Source organism: Salmo salar, chromosome 01 (genome assembly GCF_965601325.2).
Source record: "Salmo salar chromosome 01, fSalSal1, whole genome shotgun sequence".
Taxonomy (NCBI): domain Eukaryota; kingdom Metazoa; phylum Chordata; class Actinopteri; order Salmoniformes; family Salmonidae; genus Salmo; species Salmo salar.
The window spans coordinates 137,456,825-137,480,201 of NC_138291.1; the positions used below are offsets into that span (position 1 = coordinate 137,456,825).

Here is a 23,377-nt window from a genome sequence, read left to right on the forward strand (position 1 = left end):
CATTTTCTAACTACTGTGGCCATCACTCTGACTTTCAGACAGATTTGACCGGATTTAAATGGAATATTGTGGTGAAACACAAGCTAATGCTAGGCGATACAACGACTGCTAAAAAAGGGCAGGATTTTATAGAAATACAGAAGGGGAGAAGGAATAGCTAGCCTGGATGCTAGCCTGTTTCTGCTCCCTTGCCAACTCTTTATGGAATGTAATACCAATTCCATGTTTGGTTTGACAATAAGAGCAATGGAGTTGGCAAGAGCACAAACAGATCTGGGACCAGGCTAATGAATAGCTGGAGCTGTTTGAATGTTGTATGAAAAGTATAAATGTCTTACTCTGCAGGTTGAGTAAGAAGTATGTATGAAGTATGTCTTACTCTGTAAGTTGAGTATGAAGTATGTCTTACTCTGTAGGTTGAGTATGAAGTATATATGAAGAGAATGAAGTATGTCTTACTCTGTAAGTTGAGTATGAAGTATGTATGAAGTATGTCTTACTCTGTAGGTTGAGTATGAAGTGTATATATGAAGAGAATGAAGTATGTCTTACTCTCCAGGTTGAGTATAAAGTATGTATGAAGAGTACGAAGTATGTCTTTCTCTGCAGGTTGAGTATAAAGTATATACAATATGAAGAGTATGAAGTATGACTTACTCTGCAGGTTGAGTCTCTGGCAGCCTGAACTGGACCCTCTGATCTCACACTTGTAGATGTCTCCTTTCCTGTCCTGGTTGTATCCACTCCAGGGAGAACCAACCAGCAACCTGGGGGAACAAACACACATGCACGCACACAGACAAGCAGGCAGGCAGACAGACAGACATTTGCATACTGATTACATAATAATTACAATGGCATGCATGTCTAAATTACACACAATTATTGGTAGCTCATACCATTGTTAGGGAATACACTGATGTTACTGTCCTTGTACACCATAGACTGTATATGTACCCATATTTGGATACAGTACATACATTCACAACAACACAATGACAGTTACAGAGTTTTTCATTATCTACAGGTGTGGAAGGTAAACACATACTCTACCAAGGTCATCATTAACAGTTAACCTTAGGGGGAAAAGTATAATAAACACCTTAACCCTGAAGGGCAGAGTACAGCGACATTTACAGTGAAAGCATGTTTTCAGACTCTGCCTGTTGCATGAGAAGGAGAGAGCCATATTGACCAGTGCTGTTGGTGGCTCAGGGGCTTGGTATCCATGGTGTTACTGCCATGTGAGTCAATCAGTCAGGACATACACGGCCACTATATTACACAGTGTGACATCAGACCAGCCTACCACACTAGAAACAAGTCACACTCATTATCCTTTCTTGATGACCTAACACACACACACACACACACACACACACACACACACACACACACACACACACACACACACACACACACACACCATAGAAAAACCAAGCCCACTCCATTACACATCACTGAGGAAAGCCCCACCTTGCTAGACTACTTTTATTTTTTTTAATTAGGGAAGTCAGTTAAGAACAAATTCTTATTTACAATGACGGCCTAGGAACAGTGGGTTAACTGCCTTGTTCAGGGGCAGAACAATAGATTTTTACCTTGTCAGCTCAGGGATTCAATCTAGCAACCTTTCAGTTACTGGCCCAACACACTAACCACTAGGCTACCTGCCACCAACTACAGTGTGAACAGAGAGACCACTCAGCAGTTGATCTGTAAATTATTTCATATTCTGCTGGCTTTGAATCTTCAGTCATGACCGAAATTATCGGTACCCTTGATAAAGGAGAGCAAAAAAAGGCAGTATAAAATAAATAGTACAATTACTGAGCTTTATAAAATGGGTTGTTTGGATCCTGGATGCTGATTAGTTGATAGTTATAGCACCACAATCCCCACATTCCATGTGTAATGCCTGTTAACAGTTCCATTAGATTTATCACAACCCAGCCAGTCAATTTATACTGAACAAAAATATACACACATCATGTAAAGTGTTGATCCCATCAGCTGAAATAAAAGAACCCAGAAATGTTCCATACACACAAATAGCTTTTTTCTCTCAGATTTTGTGCACAAATTTGTTTACATCCATGTTAGTGAGCATTTCTCCTATGCCAAGATAATCCATCCACTTGACAGGTGTGGCATATCAAGAAGCTGCTTAAAACGGCATGATTATTACACAGGTGCACCTTGTGCTGGGGACAATAAAAGGCCACTCTAAAATGTGCAGTTTTGTCACACAAGACAATGCCACAGATGTTTTAAGTTTTAAGGGAGCGTGCAATTGGCATGCTGACTGCAGGGATGTCCACCAGAGATGTTGCCAGATAATTGAATGTTCATTACTCTACCATAAGCCGCCTCCAATGTTGTTTTAGAGAATTTGTCAGTACATCCACCCGGCCTCACAACTGCAGACCATGTGTAAACATGCCAGCCCACGACCTCCACATCTCGCTTTTCACCTGCGGGATGGTCTGAGACCAGCCACCCAGACAGCTGATGAAACTGTGTTTGCAGAACCAAATAATTTTTGGACAAACTATCAGATACCATCTCAGGGATGCTCATTTGTGTGCTCGTCATCTTCACCAGGTTCTTGACCTGACTGCAGTTCGGTGTCGTAACCGACTTCACCTTCGATGTCCACTGGCATGCTGGAGAAGTGTGCTCCTCACGGATGAATCCTGGTTTCAACTGTACCGGGCAGGTGGCTGACAGCGTGTATGGCGTCGTCTGGGCGAGCGGTTTGCTGATGTCAACGTTGTGAACCGAGTGCCCCATGGTGGCGGTGGGGTTATGGTATGGGCAGGCATAAGCTATGGACAATGAACACAATTGCATTTTATCGTTGGCAATTTGAATGCACAGAGATACCATGACAAGATCCTGAGGCTCATTGTTGCGCCATTCATCCCCTGCCATCCCCTCATGTTTCAGCATGATAATGCACGGCCCCATGTCACAAGGATCTGTACCCAATTCCTGGAAGCTGAAAATATCCCAGTTCTTCTATGGCCTGCAGACTCACCAGACATGTCACCCATTGAGCATGTTTGGGATGCTCTGGAGGAACGTGTACGACAGCATGTTCCAGTTCCCACCAGCATCCAGCAACTTCGCACAGCCATTGAAGAGGAGTGGGACAACATTCCACAAGCCACAATCAACAGCCTGATTAACTCTATGAGAAGGAGATGTGTCACGCTGCATGAGGCAAGTGGTGGTCACATCAGATACTGACTGGTTTCCTGATCCTCACCCCTACCTTTTTTTTAAGGTATCTGTGACCAACAGATGAATATCTGTATTCCCAGTCATGTGAAATCCATTGATTAACGAATTTATTTAAATTGACTGATTTCCTTATATTAACTGTAACCAGGGGTGCATTTTCACTCCCCCACCACAATTGTATCATTGGAATGTGATACAAACGAGGCAGCGGTGTGCTTTAGGACCATGCGGACGTCTCCGAGTGGTCGGGTAGGCTGTTTGGAGTGTTTATCCGACAAAATAAAATAAAAATAATAATATGTCCGCCCCACTTCTAAAATCAAAGTTGCGCCCCTGACTGTAACTCAGTAAAATCTTTGAAATTGTTGCATGTTGCGTTTATATTTTTATTCGGTGTATAAACTTAATCTCACCTGGAAAAAGCATCTAGAAAGTATTTCCCCATGCTACTAGCCTAATGTTTGGTTTGGTACAGTTGGGGTTAATAAGCCTCGTTGTGTGCATACCCAACCTGGGAATTGCGATCTCCACTGTGCAGAACGTCACCAGACTGACAGTTTATCTGATCCAGGCAAATTAATTTATCAGGATCATTATAATGGATATATCCAAAGAAATGGCAATAGAAACGAAGTTTAAACAAATGAAAATGCACATAGTTTGCTGTCCTTTCAGCTGCTTGATGTGACAGCTGTAGTTGGCTAGCTAGCTAGCAAAGGAGAAGTAAAGTTAGCCTAGCTATCCTCCATGACTTTCTTATTGGCTCGACAATCAGCTGGTTGCTGCCTATTTATAAATTCTGTATTAGATCATTATTTATTGAAGTTCTCTTGTAATCATTGATCCTCTATTATAGCTAGCTACATGCCAATGATTTATTTAGCATAGTAACGTGGAATAAAGAGAATGAAGGACTGGGTCAAAACATGAGAATAGAATAAACGACCAGCCTGTTTGGTTACCAACTTCAGAACCTCAGAACTAACAACTGGGTTTTTCGACCGGGACTATATTATCTGGTGGAAGGGTGAAATAAAACGAATTTACTCATTAAAATAATGTTTTTACTAATGTTTTTAATGTCATTCATCTTTTTAAAAATATGTTGGCAACCATTTTAGAAAAGCAATAAGGCCCTCGAACCCAGGCATTATCGTGTGATAATAACAGGTCTTAGTCGGGAGATAACACAATAATCCTGGTTTATAGTGCTTTACCGCTTAAATACTGTATGCTCCAAAAACATTTAAATTGTAAATATTTCATTAAACAAGTAATAAAAAAATTATAAAAAAATGATCGGCAACCCTGTTTTCAAAACTTTGTGCACTCTCTCCTTGCGAAGATAATTGCACTTAGCCTTTTTCTGTAATGTTTGATTCCTCCATACAGAATCTTTCCAGATCCTTGATATCCTTCGGTCTGCGCTTATGAACTGCCCTCTTCAATTCAAACCACAGGTTTTCAATGGGGTTCATGTCCGGAGACAGAGATGGCAATTATAAAATGCTGATTTTTGTGGTCAATTAACCATTTCTTTGTGGATTTCGATGTGTGCTGGAAGAACCACTTGCAGCCAAGTTTCAGCCTCCTGGCAGAGGCAACCAGATGAATGTCCTGGTACTCAGTATATTTCATGATGCTGTTGACCTTAACAAGGGCCCCAGGACCAGTGGAAGCTAAATAGGCCCATAATATCACAGATCCACCACCATATTTTACAGTAGGTATGAGGTTCTTTTCTGCATATGCATCCGAGGCCAAACCCACCACTGGTGTGCGTAGCCAAAGAGCTCTTTTTTCGTCTTATTTGACCATACTACCCGGTACAAATCCAAGTGCCAATGCCGTTTAGCAAACTCCAGACATTTACAATTGTTGGTTGCTTTCAATAAAGGCTTTTTTTTATGGCAACCCTTCCAAATAGCTTATTGGCCTGAAGGTGGCTTCTAATTGTAGATTTGGAGATGGCCCTTGTTCTTTTCTTTGCCTCCCAAACCATCTTTCTCACTGCACGTCGGGACAAGATACACTTGGGTCCGCTACCAGGCAAGTTTACCACTGTTCCAGTGGTTTTAAATGTCCTGATTTTGGCCATAATAGCGGTAAGCGGTGTATTTGGTTTCTATTTTTTTTTTTTTTTTACACATTGCCTGATTTCTGTAAGTCAACAACCATTTGTCTCTTTTAATTTGGGAGTTCTATGCCTTTTCCCATGGTGACGGATGACAAATGGATTTTACACGCGTGTTCTCATTTTTATACCCCAGTGAAACAGAATGTCATGAAAGGCCACTTCATTAAACTGAGATTAACTTAAAAGTTGAATTTTAATGCAGATTAAATTTTGTTTGATTTTATTTACCGTTAGGGGTGCCAACAATTTTTTTCTCCATTATTTTGAGTGTACAATATAGCTCAGTATTTGTATTGTTTATTTTATACAGTCTTTTTTTGCTCATATTTATCAAGGGTGCCTATAATTTCAGTCATGACTGTATATCTTTTTGGCCAGGACACAGTGTGTTGGTGTGATATTAAACCTAATAAAGACAGAATAGAAGCCCAAAGCATGACCTCTGGTATCAGTAGTATGCAGGAAAATAGCACTTCCTCGCCATGCTAGTTTCTAAACCACAGATATAAACATGTATTCCACTGGTTACAGCTAAAGAAACATTTCAGTTCCATTATGAACTTGGTACATGTTTGCCAATGGTTGGCATTCGTGTTTCGGTGTGGTTTCTCTGAATATCCCCAAACTGCCCTACACCCCTACTGACTTTGTGTTAGAGCCAAAACCCTCACTGCGTGTCAGGACAAGATACCAGGCAAGTTTACCACTGTTCCAGTGGTTTTAAACGTCCTCATTTTGCCATAATAGTAGTAAGCGGTGTATTTGGTTTAGAGTTTTTTGTTGTTGTACCCATTGCCTAATTTCTGAAAGTCAACAACCATTAGTCTCCTTTAATTTGTGAGTTCGACGCCTTTTCCCATGGTGATGGATGACAACTAAAGAAACATTATGAACTTGGTACACGTTTGCCAATGGTTGGCATTCATGTTTCGGTGTGGTTTCTAAGAATATCCCAAAACTCCCCTACGCCCCTATTGACTTTGTGTTAGAGCCAAAGCCCACTTTCTGAGACAGGAGGCAGCCAATTAGACAAAGGGAGTGAACTTTCAGCTGGCCATCTCTGTGATGTCATACACTCATTGAAAGCAACAAATAAGTCTATATACAAAGTGAGCAAATGAGGTGAGATAAGGCAAAAAAGGCCATGGTGATGAAGTAAATACAATATAGCAAGTAAAACACTGGAATAGTAGATTTGCAGTGGAAGAAAGTGCAAAGTAGAAATAAAAATAATGGGGTGCAAAGGAGCAAAATAAATAAATAAATAAATAAAGTAGGGGAAGAGGTAGTTGTTTGGGCTAAATTATACATGGGCTATGTACAGGTGCAGTAATCTGTGAGCTGCTCTGACAGCTGGTGGTTAAAGCTAGTGAGGGAGATAAGTGTTTCCAGTTTTAGAGATTTTTGTAGTTCGTTCCAGTCATTGGCAGCAGAGAACTGGAAGGAGAGGTGGCCGAAAGAGGAATTGGCTTTGGGGGTGACCAGAGAGATATACCTGCTGGAGCACGTGCTACAGGTGGGTGCTGCTATGGTGACCAGCGAGCTGAGATAAGGGGGAACTTTACCTAGCAGGGTCTTCTAGATGACCTGGAGCCAGTGGGTTTGGCGACAAGTATGAAGCAAGGGCCAGCCAACGAGAGCGTACAGGTCGCATTGGTGGGTAGTATATGGGGCCTTGGTGACAAAACGGATGGCACTGTGATAGACTGCATCCAGTTTATTGAGTAGGATATTGGAGGCTATTTTGTAAATGACATCGCCGAAGTCGAGGATCGGTAGGATGGTCAGTTTTACGAGGGTATGTTTGGCAGCATGAGTGAAAGATGCTTTGTTGCGAAATAGGAAGCCAATCCTAGATTTAACTTTGGATTGGAGATGTTTGATGCGAGTCTGGAAGGAGAGTTTACAGTCTAACCAGACACCTAGGTATTTGTATTTGTCCACATATTCTAAGTCAGAACCGTCCAGAGTAGGGATGCTGGAGGGGCGGGCAGGTGCAGGCAGCGATTGGTTGAAGAGCATGCATTTAGTTTTACTTGTATTTAAGAGCAGTTGGAGGCCACGGAAGGAGAGTTGTATGGCATTGAAGCTCGTCTGGAGGGTAGTTAACACAGTGTCTAAAGAAGGGCCAGAAATATACACAATGGTGTCGTCTGCGTAGAAGTGGATCAGAGACTCACCAGCAGCAAGAGCGACATCATTGATGTATACAGAGAAAACAGTCGGCCCAAGAATTGAACCCTGTGGCACCCCCATAGAGACTGCCAGAGGCCCGGACAACAGGCCGTCCTTAACCGATGGCGGTTAAGATATCATTTAGGACCTTGAGCGTGGCTGAGGTGCAACCATGACCAGCTCTGAAACCAGATTGCATAGCGGAGAAGGTGCGGTGGGATTCAAAATGGTCGGTAATCTGTTTGTTGACTTGGCTTTCGAAGACTTTAGAAAGGCAGGGTAGGATAGATATAGGTCTGTAGCAGTTTGGGTCAAGAGTGTCCCCCCCCTTTGAAGAGGGGGATGACCGGAAGCTGCTTTCCAATCTTTGGGAATCTAGTAATAGGGGTTGCAACAATTTCTGCAGATAATTTTAGAAAGAAAGGGTCCAGATTGTCTAGCCCGGCTGATTTGTAGGGGTCCAGATTTTGCAGCTCTTTCAGAACATCAGCTGACTGGATTTGGGAGAAGGAGAAATGGTGAAGGCTTGGGCGAGTTGCTGTGGGGGGTGCAGTGCTGTTGACCGGGGTAGGGGTAGCCAGGTGGAAAGCATGGCCAGACGTAGAAAAATGCTTATTGAAATTCTCAATTATAGTGGATTTGTCGGTGGTGACAGAGTTTCCTATCCTCAGTGCAGTGGGCAGCTGGAAGGAGGTGCTCTTATTCTCCAAGGACTTTACAGTGTCCCATAACTTTTTTGAGTTTGTGTTGCAGGAAGTAAATTTCTGCTTGAAAAAGCTACCCTTGGCTTTTCTAACTGCCTGTGTATATTGGTTTCTAACTTCCCTGAAAAGTTGCATATCACGGGGGCTGTTCGATGCTAATGCAGAACGCCACAGGATGTTTTTGTGTTGGTTAAGGGCAGTCAGGTCTGGGGAGAACCAAGGGCTATATCTGTTTCTGGTTCTAAATATCTTGAATGGGGCATGCTTATTTAAGATGGTGAGGAAGGCATTTAAAAAAAATAACCAGGCATCCTCTACTGAAAGGATGAGGTTAAATGTTAAATGTTAATCTAGTCTTGTGGAGACATAACAGCTTCTTCAGGGCCCTTTCCTTTGTTAACAATGTGTCCATCCACACATAGTTAATATGCCATAGGTTAACCCAGGCTCAGTCTCCATGTTTGCTTATGATGGGAATGAAAGGAAGGCAGTTATGACCCTGGAGAGATGTATTCAAAAGGAAAATGTCTCCTCTGAGATCTCCCGGATGCAGACAGACGGCACTACGGACGACAGGAAGTGTGTGTGTGAGCCCTGTCTGTGATGTCTGCTGATCAGCAGTATAACTGTATAATGTGAGTGTGTGGGCATGTGTGTGTGTGTGTGTGTGTGTGTGTGTGTGTGTGTGTGTGTGTGTGTGTGTGTGTGTGTGTGTGTGTGTGTGTGTGTGTGTGTGTGTGTGTGTGTATGTAGGTGCCAGTATAGTGTTTGAAGTGCCTGGATCTTGCTCCGTTGCCAACCCTGCTGAGGGTCATGTGACCTACTGTAAGAACAGGAACAACATTAGCTTGAGAGAACGGATGCTCACAGCAGGGGTTCCAAATCCAGCAGCTACACAACAGTTCTGGATCTCTCAGACCCAAACGAAGCTAGGGCTTGTTTCAGTTCTCCTGGGCTCTATACTGTGTGTGAGAGTGATTGGACACAGTACTACTGTAGTAACTGTACATAAGCACAGTGTAGTACAAGTGTGCATCTGTGAATGTGCTGAGATGCTGTTCTTACCATGTCAGAACTTAACACTGCCTAGCACTTTCTACCACTCTGTACTGCTTCTGTTATGGCGGCCTATGCATGACTCAGTAGTCTAGTCTCACCATTTTCCCTGGTGATTTCTGAACTGTTTCACAGTGTATCCAAACTCCTCTACGGCAGGTCCAGAGAATACCTTGGCTCCTGCCGTCCCCACATTAAAGGATAGGGATCGGGGGATGCTCCAACCTGCAGAGGGAGAGAGGGAGAGAGGGAGAGCAAGAGAGAGAGAGAGATCACACTGCTATCATAAATAACACTCTCACAAATATGCTGCAGCAGCGAGGTTCAGGGTTGTGTAAGACGGGGAGATGAATTGAATGACAAAAAACCACCACACCTTCTTCGTCTGTGATATGTGCTATGAAGTGCTTAGCTTTTATGTGTGTGTGCATGTAAGTGTGTGTGTGTGTGTGTGTGTGTGTGTGTGTGTGTGTGTGTGTGTGTTATCCTTGTTCCCAGGATACTATGGTTGTACCAGGAATAACAACAAATTCCTAATACCAACAACAATGCAGTACTACGCAGTGTCAGGTCTTGCGATAATAAAGATGTCAGAGACATTCAAACACATCCATCAAGGCATAACACCTAAGGCATTCATAGTGAAACATAAAGTATTTTTCCACCATGTGAACTGAAGGTCAAAATATAACGACAATGATAATAATACTCAACTCTGTTTTTAGACGACCTCGCTAGTATTTATCACAATTCATACATACAGCAGCCCGAAGTACTCTCATTGTTCTATTGCAAAGAAAGGTAAGAATTTCAACAGCCTCACATTTCCCAAAGGTACTGAAGATGGATTCAACTAGAGACAGGGATCTGGCTGTGTGTGATCACCAATCTGGACAAGTCGAAGCATGACAATATGTACAGATTACTGATCTAAGGTGTGGACATGTCAGTGCAGTGGCTGCTAATAGAGGACACACAGTACCGAGGGGCCTATTGAGATGAGTGTGAGTGATGTCACACCACTAGCAAGACCTTTCAGGACGACAAAACAACGGTCACGTCACAGCACCATCCATAAGGTCTATAACAGAGCCTACACTGAACAAAGAGACAATGAGTAAGAATAGAAACATTTTTTTAACTAACACCCTTGCCTTTCTTGCACTACACTTGTCTTGTCTTACTAGCACTGACTTGGCTGATTGCTGCTTTATTGAGGAAAGGTTTTACTCACTATGACCGGTGTCTTACAAAACTACAAGTCGCTCTGGATAAGAGCGTCTGCTAAATGACTAACACTTAAACGTGAGCAATTGACGAGCCCGGAAAGAATTAATGGGTTAGAATTGAGCATTTCCCAATAATGCATTTTTCTTACTTGGAGACAGTGACAAAGAATGTGATCGAATGTTACTTTTTACATATGCTGTGCGAGCCACCATGAAGCGCTTTTATAAACTTTATTCCAACCAAGGGGTCTGAGCATTTTATGCTGCAGAACAACAAAGAGAATTTGCTTAGTAGGGTGGTGACACCACAATCAGGTTAAGTTCACATACCATACAAGCCCTAACCTAACACAGGCCAGGTGAACTTTACCCTTCCAAACAAATGGAGAAATAGGGATCACAGTTTCGTAATTGCAGCATTTTCCTCCATACTACTAGACAGCTAAGATATGATAGTATAGTTACTTAAGTGTTATCATGGTTCAGCATGCCTTCAATGAGTCACATGCAAACACTAAAACAGGGCTGTGAGAGGGCCAAAGGCTACCAAATGACACCATATTCCCTGTGTAGTGCACTACTATAGACAAAGGCTATTCCCTATGGGCCCTGGTCAAAAGTAGTGCACTACATAGGAAAAAGGATGCCATTTTGGATGCAACTTTGAGTTTAATCCACCTGTTAGACAAGTGGCGGGCAGACATCTTAGAACAGGAGGTGAGGAGGTGACGATCACCTTATTATTCACACGCGTGAGTTGTGGTCCCACTGTTGGATCTTTTTTGGTTACTACATGATTTCCGTATGTGTTATTTCATTGTTTTGATGTCTTCACTGTTATTCTACAATGTAGAACATTGTAGAAGTCAAGAAAAACTCTGGAATGAGTAGGTGTATCCAAACTTTTGACTGGTACTGTACATGTATATACAGACCGACAGAGAGCGAGAGCGAGAGCGAGAGCGAGAGCGAGAGAGAGAGAGAGAGAGAGAGAGAGAGAGAGAGAGAGAGAGTCCCCACTGGCCCTGGCTAAACCTTGCTGATTCTGTCCCAATGTGGTTCCAGTCGGCTGGGTGCATTGTGTGCAGCAAGCTGGATAACCCACTTTAGATCCCTGCTCTGTGACTGACTGAGGACCTCATTGGACAGTGGCTGGGCAGCGGAGGGCTCTGGTGAATCCATGTCTATTGGGAGTTTATTTGATTCGATTTATTAGGATCCCCATTAGCCGACGCCAATGGCAACAGCTAGTCTTACTGGGGTTCGACATATAACGAGAAAGACATTATAGACAAAATACTTTACAATTTGCACACATTGAAAAATATGAACATGTAGTGTGTGTGCATCTATCAGTTACACATACATGTCAGTACATAAACACAACAAGTAGGTCACATGGGGGAGAGGCGTGCCGTGAGGTGTTGCTTTATTTGTTTTTTGAAACCAGGTTTGCTGTTCACTTGCGCTATATAAGATGGAAGGGAATTCCAAACACCCATGGCTCTGTATAATACTGTACTTTTCCTTGAATTCGTTCTGGACCTGGGGAACTGTGAAAAGACCCCTGGTGGCATGTCTGGTGGGGTAAGTGTGTGTGTCAGTGCTGTGTGTAAGTTGACTATGCAAACAATTTGGAATTTCAACACATTAATGTTTCTTATAAAAGCAAGAAGTGACGCAGTCAGTCTTTCCTCAACTCTTAGCCAACAGAGACTGACATGCATAGTATTAATATTAGCCCGCTGATTACATTGACGATCAAGACGTGCCACTCAGTTCTTGGCCAGCTGCATCTTAACTAGGTCTTTATTTGTAGCACATGACCATATGACTGGACAATAATCAAGATTAACTAGGGAAATTGTGTCACTTCTCTTGCATTCAATGCAAGCAGAGTCAGGGTATATGCAACAGTTTGGGCCGCCTGGCTCGTTGCCAACTACGTTTCTTCCTAACAAAGACCGTAATTAATTTTCCAGATCTGACTTGTTGGAAAGGTGGCATCCTATGACGGTGCCACGTTGAAAGTCACTAAGCTCTTCAATAAGGCCATTCTACTGCTAATGTTTGTCTTTGGAGATTGCACGGCTGTGTGCTCGATTTGATATACCTGTCAACAAGGGATGTGGCTCAAATAGCCGAATCCACTAATTTGAAGGGGTTTCCACATACTTTTATATATATAGTGTATCCTCATGATGAGGTTACAATGAGCTGTGCGAAGGAGGAGGACACACCTACTTCTCTGGCAGAGGTTTGTAGAGGTGTGTAGAAGAGCGTGCTGCAACAACATTCTAAAAGCCACCTTCTTCATTCTTTCAAAGTATAGTTAAAATGACATAGTTAGGCAACTATATATTAATGTACGACATGGTTCCTCCCTGTTTTTCCTCAGAGAGATGCTGACTACAGTTCTCACCGCCAAAACAAGCCATGTTTGCTATCATGTCATACAGCTGTTTGAAATGTTAGAGATGGTGAAAAGACAGCATAGATTGGTTCAGGAACTACAGATTTTACTGACCAAATGACATGACCAGGATGATCTCTAGTTTTATCTCATCTTGATTAGAGGTCGACCGATCATGATTTTTCAACGCCGATACCGATACCGATTATTGGAGGACCAAAAAAGCCACTGCCGATTAATCGGCCGATTTTTATATATCTTTGTAATAATGACAATTACAACAATACTGAATGAACAATGAACCCTTTTATTTGAACTAAATATAATACATAAATAAAATCTATTTAGTCTCAAATAAATAATGAAACATGTTCAATTTGGTTTAAATAATGCAAAAACACAGTGTTGGAGAAGAAAGTAAAAGTGCAATATGTGCCATGTAAAAAAGCTAACGTTTCAGAACATGAGAACATATGAAAGCTGGTGGTTCAATATTCCCAGTTAAGAAGTTTTAGGTTGTAGTTATTATAGGAATTATGACGCGTCGACTATTTCTCTCTATACCATTTGTATTTCATATACCTTTGACTATTGGATGTTCTAATAGGTACTTTAGTATTGCCAGCCTAATCTCGGGAGTTGATAGGCTTAAAGTCATAAACAGCGCTGTGCTTCAAGCATTGCTAAGAGCTGCTCGCAAACGCAGTAAAGTGCTGTTTGAATGAATGCTTACGAGCCTGCTGCTGCCTACCACCGCTCAGATATCAAATCATAGACTTAAACGTGTCAAGTGCCAGAGATATTCCAGTGCAATACAGGCTACTGATGCAATTGTGGCAAAATTTTGTCAAATTTCTGCCCTGCTAGAGCTGCCCTGGTCAACTGTAAGTGCTGTTATTGTGAAGTGGAAACGTCTAGGAGCAACAACAGCTCAGGCGCGAAGTGGTAGGCCACACAAGCTCACAGAATGGGACCGCCGAGTGGTGTAAAGCTCAACCGCCATTGGACTCTGGAGCAGTGGAAACGCTTTCTCTGGCGTGATGAATCCCGCTTCATAATCTGGCAGTCCGACGGAAGAATCTGGGTTTGGCGGATGCCAGGAGAACGCTACCTGCCCCAATGCATAGTACCAACTGTAAAAATTGGTGGAGGATGAATAATGGTCTGGGGCTGGTTTTCATGGTTCGGGCTAGGCCCCTTAGTTCCAGTGAGGCCCCTTAGTTCTGTAGCAACAGTTTGGGAAAGGCCCTTTCCTGTTTCAGCATGACAGTGGCCTCAGGCACAAAGCGAGGTCCATACAGAAATGGTTTGTCGAGATCGGTGTAGAAGAACTTGACTGGTCTGCACAGAGTCCTGACCTCGACCCCATCGAACACCTTTGGGATGAATTGGAACGCTAACTGCGCGCCTGGCCTAAGCATCCAACATCAGTGCCCAACCTCATTAATGCTGGTGGCTGAATGGAAGCAAGTCGCCGCAGCAATGTTCCAACATCTAGTGGAAAGCCTTCCCAGAAGAGTGGAGGCTGTTATAGCGGCAAAAGGGTGGACCAACTCCATATTAACACATGATTTTGGAACGACATGTTCGACGAGCAGATGTCCACACACTCTTGGTTATGTAGTGTATGAGCATGCCTGACTGACAATAATTTTCATTGCTTCAGGCAACAGAATATCTCACCGGGTTGCCAAACCAGCTCTCACCTGAGAACACATGGAAATGCAATAGAGCCCGATCTAACCTGCAATAGTGCTGCTTTCCCAACACTTGACGTTCAACTGCAGAAAACACTCTCTTCCTAAATTTAGCGGATAACTAGTCCTAAAATAACAATACTCCAATACTCCAAACGCAGTCTTCTATTCCTGATATCCATAATATCTTAAATCATTTGGTGCCCCTCCAGCCTCATCTGTACTGACATGTTTTCAAAGGAATGTCACTTAGAGATTGAAGCAACGTTATCTTGTGGCCAGGTATCTCAGGGGAGCCATTAGAAACATTTGTATACTTTCCATAGAGAGCCAACTAGCGTAATCATAGCGTTGATACAATTGCATCAGTAGCCTGTATTGCACTGGAATATCTCTGGCACTTGACACGTTTAGCAAAATAACGTTTTCTAATCTTAATCTAAATCCATAGAAGTGCAAAAGTACTTACACTGGATCAAAAGCAACGTCAAAACTGTCCTCTTTGGATTAAACTCCATCGTTCCAAGAATGAGAAAAAACTAGGTGATGAAAGCGGGCGCCTCTTCGGTCCCCGTGCAGTTTTAACTTCAGCAGACCTCTCTCACTGTTGTTGAAGTTCAGAACCGGGCGCACGGGTCAGTTGTCACTAGTTATCAAAGCCACAAAGTAAAAATGGATATCATAAAAATGTATGAAAAAAAAAAGTTTTGGTCTTAATATAAGGTTGTGGTTAGGCACAAGGTTAGCAGTGTGTTTAAGGTTAGGTTTAACATCAGATTTTTTAGAAGATACATTTTGGAAATAGGTGGGGTTTAGCCATAGTTATGACTTTGTGGCTGTGGGAACTAGTAACGGCTTGAGACGGCAGAGACAACGAAGGGTACTGACATTTCAAGGAGTAGCATACAAATACAGGACTACGCTTTTATGTGGAGAGAATGACACCAACATAAACAAGCCCATTTTAATATCACATGTTAAGCCCATTTTAATATAACTTGTATGAGTGAAAAGGCACCTATGAATTCGGGCCGGCCCTAGCCTTTTGGGGGCCCTAGGCAACATTTTTTGTTACATTTTGTAAACTTTGGATACAATGGAGCAACATTGGATTTTCTTTCACAAAACCCCTTTCTAATTTTGTAGACTGTGGTTGTGTCTTTAAGAAAATAAAGTTGAAGTTTACTAGCAAAGACACATCTCACGTGATGACTTCAGAATATAACACTGCACCTACAACAGTCACACTGTGGGATGTGGTGAGGTATGTGTGGTAACTGTGTGTGAAGTTCTCTGGAACCATTCTATACAGGCAGGAAGTGCTTTATCTGCTTTAGACTCCTTATAAGATCATCCATTCAAGATAACTATCTGCTGTATACTGTACGTAGGCTGACGTAGGACAACAACCTATCCCTCAATGTCAGTAAGACCAAGGAGTTGATCGTGGACTACAGGAAACAGGGGGGCGAGCACGCCCCCATCCATTCCCTAAGTTCTAGATCTCAGCTGAATCTGGTAATGAATGGTGTGGCTGTTGAACAAGTTGACGAGACTAAATTACTTGGCATTACCTTAAATTGTAAATTGTCATGGCCGAAACATATAGATTCAATAGTTGTAAAGATGGGGAGAGGTCTGTCTCCAAAAAGCAAGTAATGCAGGCTCTAGTTTTGTCTTATCTTGATTATTGTCCAGTCGTGTGGTCGAGTTCTGCAAGGAAAGACCTAGTTAAGCTGCAGCTGGCCCAGGACAGAGCGGCACGTCTTGCTCTTCATTGTAGTCAGAGGACTGATATAAATACTATGCATGCCAGTCTCTCTTGGTTAAGAGTTGAGGAGAGACTGATTGCATCACTTCTTCTTTTTATAAGGAACATTAATGTGTTGAAAAACCCATTGTTTGCATAGTCAACTTACACACAGCTCTGACACACACACTTACCCCACCAGACATGCCACCAGGGGTCTTTTCACAGTTCCCCAGGTCCAGAACGAATTCAAGAACGCGTAGAGTATTATATAGAGCCATTATTGCATGGAACTCCGTTCCATCTCATATTGCTCAAACGAACAGCAAACCTTGTTTAAAAAAACAGATAAAGCAACACCTCACGGCACAACACCTCTCCCCTATTTGACCTAGATAGTTTGTGTGTATGTATTGACATGTGTGCCTTTAAAAAAATGTTTTGTTGATGTAGTTCTGTCCTTGTCTACTAATGTTCTGTATTATGTCATGTTTCATGTTGTGTGGACTCCAGGAAGAGTAGCTGCTGCTTTGCAACAGCTAATGGGGATCCGAATAAAATACCAAAATCTGCATCGATTAGGCTGCAGTGGAGCGGGTCGCGAGCTTCAAGTTCCTCTGTGTCCAAATCACTAAGGACTTAAAATGGTCCACACACTCACAAATAGTTGCGAAGAAGGCACAACAGCGCCTCTTCCCTCTCCGAAGGATGAAAATATTTGGCATAGGCCCTCAAATCCTCAAAAAGTTTAACAGCTGCAACATTGAGAGCATCTTGACAGGCTGCATCACTGCTTGGTATGGCAACTGCACCGCCCTCAATCGCATGGTGCTACAGAGGGTGGTGTGGACAGCACCATGGTGGGGCCGAGCACCATCCCATCCATGACCTCTATATCAGGCGGTGTGTTAGAATGGCCCAGAGAATTGTTCAAGACTCCAGCCACCTAAGCAGTAGACTGTTCTCTCTGCTTCTGGACGGCAAGCGGTACACACTCTGCCACGTCCTGACCATAGTAAGATGTTATTTTCTATGGTAGAGTAGGTCAAGGCGTGACAGGGGGTGTTTTGTGTTTTTCTATATTTTGTAGTTCTATGTTTGGGTTCTAGTTTTCTATTTCTATGTTGTTGTTTTTTGGGATGATCTCCAATTAGAGGCAGCTGGTCCTCGTTGTCTCTAATTGGAGATCATACTTAAATAGTTTTTTTTTTCTTCCCACCTGTGTTTGTGGGTAGTTGTCTTCTGTTTAGTTTATGTAACTGACAGAACTGTGCACGTTTGTTTTCGCTTTGTTAATTTTTCTTTAGTGTTCTGAGTTAAAATAAATATTCATCATGAGCAATCAACACGCTGCGCTTTGGTCCCCTCTCTACGACAGCCGTTACACACTCCTTTGCTCACACGTGCACACACACACACACTTAATTTGCTCATACATATAACATTCATACTGACTCCACACACAATCATGTACACTGTTGCTACTCTGTTGATCATTTGTCCTGATGTCTAGTCACCTTACCACTATACATATCTACCCCTACCACTCCAGTATCCCTGCACAACTTAAACATGGTATTGACACTGACCCTGGAACTGACCCGGTATATCCCCGGTATGTAGCTTACTTACTTTCTCATGTTCTTCTTATTTTATTTCTGGTGGGGGTACTACTACATAGTACTACTAATATTGATTACTGCATTGTTGGGAAAGAGTTTGCATGAAAGGCATTTCACTGTACTTGTGCACATGACAATAAAACGTAGTAATGCAGTACATGCTACAATTCAAGCGCTTAGTGATACACCGATTTTTGTATTTCAATACAGATATGGACATTCACCAATGAGTCATCATCATGATGCAGTAGTCTGATTTAGGATTTACACTATGTCTGCAGTCTATATGTTTCCAGATAATACGGTACAGAAGTTTGACAGGGGTCTCTTGGACTATTTGCTACTCAAGCCCACCCCGCCCCTGACCCCCGTCCTTCATAGTTACCTCCCTGAAAGATTATACACCACTTCCTCAAGCTCTCAAAAAGTCTCCAACTATTCAGTCAGGTAGTAAATCTGAACACGTTTCTCCAAACCTGTTTGGACCTGAGTATCAGGGAGTGTTCGTTACAATCCTCTACAGCAACTGACATACAGTGGGGCAAAAAAGTATTTAGTCAGCCACCAATTGTGCAAGTTCTCCCACTTAAAAAGATGAGAGAGGCCTGTAATTTTCATCATAGGTACACGTCAACTATGACAGACAAAATGAGAAAGAAAAATCCAGAAGATCACATTGTAGGATTTTTTATGAATTTATTTGCAAATTATGGTGGAAAATAAGTATTTGGTCACCCACAAACAAGCAAGATTTCTGGCTCTCACAGACCTGTAACTTCTTCTTTAAGAGGCTCCTCTGTCCTCCACTCGTTACCTGTATTAATGGCACCTGTTTGAACTTGTTATCAGTATAAAAGACACCTGTCCACACCTCAAACAGTCACACTCCAAACTCCACTATGGCCAAGACCAAAGAGCTGTCAAAGGACACCAGAAACAAAATTGTAGACCTGCACCAGGCTGGGAAGACTGAATCTGCAATAGGTAAGCAGGTTGGTTTGAAGAAATCAACTGTGGGAGCAATTATTAGGAAATGGAAGACATACAAGACCACTGATAATCTCCCTCGATCTGGGGCTCCATGCAAGATCTCACCCGGGGGGTCAAATTGATCACAAGAACGGTGAGCAAAAATCCCAGAACCACACGGGGGGACCTAGTGAATGACCTGCAGAGAGCTGGGACCAAAGTAACAAAGCCTACCATCAGTAACACACTACGCCGCCAGGGACTCCAATCCTGCAGTGCCAGACGTGTCCCCCTGCTTAAGCCAGTACATGTCCAGGCCCGTCTGAAGTTTGCTAGAGAGCATTTGGATGATCCAGAAGAGGATTGGGAGAATGTCATATGGTCAGATGAAACCAAAATAGAATTTGTTGGTAAAAACTCAACTCGTCGTGTTTGGAGGACAAAGAATGCTGAGTTGCATCCAAAGAACACCATACCTACTGTGAAGCATGGGGGTGGAAACATCATGCTTTGGGGCTGTTTTTCTGCAAAGGGCCCAGGACGACTGATCCGTGTAAAGGAAAGAATGAATGGGGCCATGTATCGTGAGATTTTGAGTGAAAACCTCCTTCCATCAGCAAGGGCATTGAAGATGAAACGTGGCTGGGTCTTTCAGCATGACAATGATCCCAAACACACCGCCCGGGCAACGAAGGAGTGGCTTCGTAAGAAGCATTTCAAGGTCCTGGAGTGGCCTAGCCAGTCTCCAGATCTCATCCCCATAGAAAATCTTTGGAGGGAGTTGAAAGTCCGTGTTGCCCAGCAACAGCCCCAAAACATCACTGCTCTAGAGGATATCTGCATGGAGGAATGGGCCAAAATACCAGCAACAGTGTGTGAAAACCTTGTGAAGACTTACAGAAAACGTTTGACCTGTGTCATTGCCAACAAAGGGTATATAACAAAGTATTGAGATAAACTTTTGTTATTGACCAAATACTTATTTTCCACCATAATTTGCAAATAAATTCATAAAAAAATCCTACAATGTGATTTTCTGGATTTTTTTTCTCATTTTGTCTGTCATAGTTGCAGTGTACCTATGATGAAAATTACAGGCTTCTCTCATCTTTTTAAGTGGGAGAACTTGCACAATTGGTGGCTGACTAAATACTTTTTTGCCCCACTGTACCATGAGACAATACCAGCCGTACTACAGTAACATTCTGACCCATACGTTTGATCTTAGGACAGTGACTGATACCGTACCCTCGGAGCTACCCTTCTGAGATAATACGGGTGTTGTTTACAATGGGTTTAAGATATTATTCATTGAACAAACTGTTGGTCTTCCCACTTCACATCAAAAGAGGATGAGAGACGTAGTAAACAGTACTACGGGAGCCCAGAGGCAGAGGGGTAGTCAGGGTTCTATCTCTCTCTTTTTCTCTCTCTCTCTCTCTCTCTCGCTCTCTCTCTCTCTCGCTCTCGCTCTCTCAATTCAATTCAATTGACTTTATTGACATGGAAAGTTCATTATTACTTACATTGTCAAAGTATACATATAGAAAAAAAATTGGTGGGACCAACAGCAATAATAATAGTAGTAGTGGACATGGGATTACCATTAACAACAACAACAATATTAATCAGAACAACAATACATTAAAGCAATGGTAGTAGACCAGTGTCAACATGACTGAGAAGACACATGACATGGTATGAAAGACAAAACAAAACAAGATGGGAAATATTATCAACATTACATTGCACTTTTCACTGGCTGTCCCATAGGTTGTGACAGGAAGACACATATTTGGCTGCCAAAACTGCACCTTTTGCTTTTCACCCAATAAATATTAGATTTTTTCTTCATCTTCTATAGCTTCAAATTCTTTGTATTGAATTATAATTTTGGGAAAGAAATATTCTCTTAGGTCTGAGTATTTGTCACAGTGTAATAGTAAATGCAGTTCTGTCTCTACCTCTCCCCTGGAGCAGAGTGTGCACAGCCTGTCCTCTCTGGGCAGCCAGGTTTGTCTGTGACGACCGGTCTCTATAGCCAGACTGTGCTCACTGAGTCTGTACCTAGTCAGTGTTTTCCTCAGTTTTCTATCAGTCACAGTGGTCAGATAGTCTGCCACCATGTACTGTCTGTTTAGAGCCAAATAGCATTGAAGTTTACTTTAATTTTTTGTGGTCTTTCCAATAGGTGATATATTTTTATTTTTGTTTTGTGATGATTTGGTTGGGCCAGATTTTCTGAGTGCTGTCCTGAGGCTCTATGGGGTTGGTTTGGGATAGTGAACTGAGCCTCAGAACCAGCTGGCTGAGGGGACCCTTCTCTTGTTTCATCTCTTGACATTGTAGAGCTGTGTGATGGAATGTTTTGGGGTCACTTGTTTTTAGATGGTTGTAATGTGATGGCCCTTTTTTCTATTTGAATGAGGAGGGGGTATTGGCCCGATTCTGCTCTACATGCATTATTTTGAGTTTTTCTTTGCACTTGCAATACAGTCTTGCAAAACACTGCATGCAGTATTTCGATTGGATGTTTGTCCCATTTGGTAAATTCATTGTTAGAGATTGGGCCCAATACTTCGCTGACATATAGAGCAATTGGTTCTATAACTGATTGGAACATTTTGAGCCAGATTCTAATTGGAATTTCAATTTTGATGTTCCTTTTAATGGCATAGAATGCTCTTCTTGCTTTGTCTCTCAGCTCATTCACAGCCATGTGAAAGCTACCTGTGTTGCTGATATTTAGTCCTATATATGTGTTTTTGGTGTGTTCTAATAGAACTGTGTCCAAATAGAATTTATACTTGTCATCCTGATTTCCGGACCTTTTTTGGAATATCATTATATTTGTTTTTTTTAGGTTAACGTCAGAGCCCAGGTCTGACAGAACCTGTGAAGACGATCTAGGTGCTGCTGTAACCCCTCTTTAGTGGGAGACAGCAGCACCAGGTCATCTGTCTACAGCAGACCCTCTTTAGTAGGAGACAGCAGCACCAGGTCATCTGTCTACAGCAGACCCTCTTTAGTGGGAGACAGCAGCACCAGGTCATCTGTCTACAGCAGACCCTCTTTAGTGGGAGACAGCAGCACCAGGTCATCTGCGTACAGCAGACACTTGATTTCAGTGTTGTGTAGGGTGATACCAGGTGCTGCCGATTCTTCTAATGTTTTTGACAATTCATTAATGTAGATGTCGCTCTCTCTCTCTCTGTCTCACACCACAGATCCCCAAATAATACCCATGTGCTGTTATATCAAATCAAATCAAATGTATTTATATAGCCCTTCGTACATCAGCTGATATCTCAAAGTGCTGTACAGAAACCCAGCCTAAAACCCCAAACAGCAAGCAATGCATGTGAAAGAAGCACGGTGGCTAGGAAAAACTCCCTAGGAAATACTCCCTAGAAAGGCCAAAAACCTAGGAAGAAACCTAGAGAGGAACCAGGCTATGAGGGGTGGCCAGTCCTCTTCTGGCTGTGCAGGGTGGATATTATAACAGAACATGGTCAAGATGTTAAAATGTTCATAAATGACCAGCATGGTCAAATAATAATAATCATAGTAGTTGTCGAGGGTGCAACAAGCACGTCCGGTGAACAGGTCAGGGTTCCATAGCCGCAGGCAGAACAGTTGAAACTGGAGCAGCAGCACGGCCAGGTGGACTGGGGACAGCAAGGAGTCATCATACCAGGTAGTCCTGAGGCATGGTCCTAGGGCTCAGGTCCTCCGAGAGAAAGACAGAAAGAGAGAATTAGAGAGAGCATATTTAAATTCACACAGGACACCGGATAAGACAAGAGAAATACTCCAGATGTAACAGACTGACCCTAGCCCCCCGGCACATAAACTACTGCAGCATAAATACTGGAGGCTGAGACAGGAGGGATCAGAAGACACTGTGGCCCCATCCGATGATACCCCCGGACAGGGCCAAACAGGCAGGATATAACCCCACCCACTTTGCCAAAGCACAGCCCCTACACCACTAGAGGGATGTCTCCAACCACCAACTTACCGTCCTAAGACAAGGCCGAGTATAGCCCACCTGACCCGAGACTGAGATCAATTTAACAGAACAACAGCTTTCTGCATTTACAGTAAAGTGGCAGGTTTCACAATAATATTGTCATGAATTCCTGGAGGATGAAAACACAAAGTCTGTCTGTCTGTCTGTCTTTAGTTATTGTTCTTTATAAGACACAAACACCTAGAACACACAAGCATAATCATAATGGAAGCTGCCTTGCCTCTTTTCTTTCAATCTGAAACCATGAAGCCCATCCTGTGTGGGTAATGGGGTCAGTATGCCTGCATTGCCCAGACTGCCCACTGACTGTGAACAAGATCCAGCTGAAAGGATTAACTGATGTGTA

At 42.7% G+C, this 23,377-nt stretch overlaps 1 protein-coding gene across 1 annotated transcript in view; it reads right to left on the reverse strand.

The window, feature by feature from the left end:
* LOC106561807 (integrin alpha-2) overlaps positions 1 to 15,352 on the reverse strand; it is a 39,204-nt gene extending 23,852 nt beyond the window's left edge. The window contains exons 1-3 of the mRNA XM_014126056.3: positions 15,127 to 15,352; positions 9,420 to 9,543; positions 658 to 767 (exon numbers count right to left, since the gene is read on the reverse strand). Coding sequence (XP_013981531.1) covers positions 658 to 767; positions 9,420 to 9,543; positions 15,127 to 15,175 — 283 coding nt within the window. The 5' untranslated portion in view covers positions 15,176 to 15,352. The remainder of the gene's footprint in view (positions 1 to 657; positions 768 to 9,419; positions 9,544 to 15,126) is intronic.
* Between the last annotated feature and the right edge of the window lie 8,025 nt (positions 15,353 to 23,377).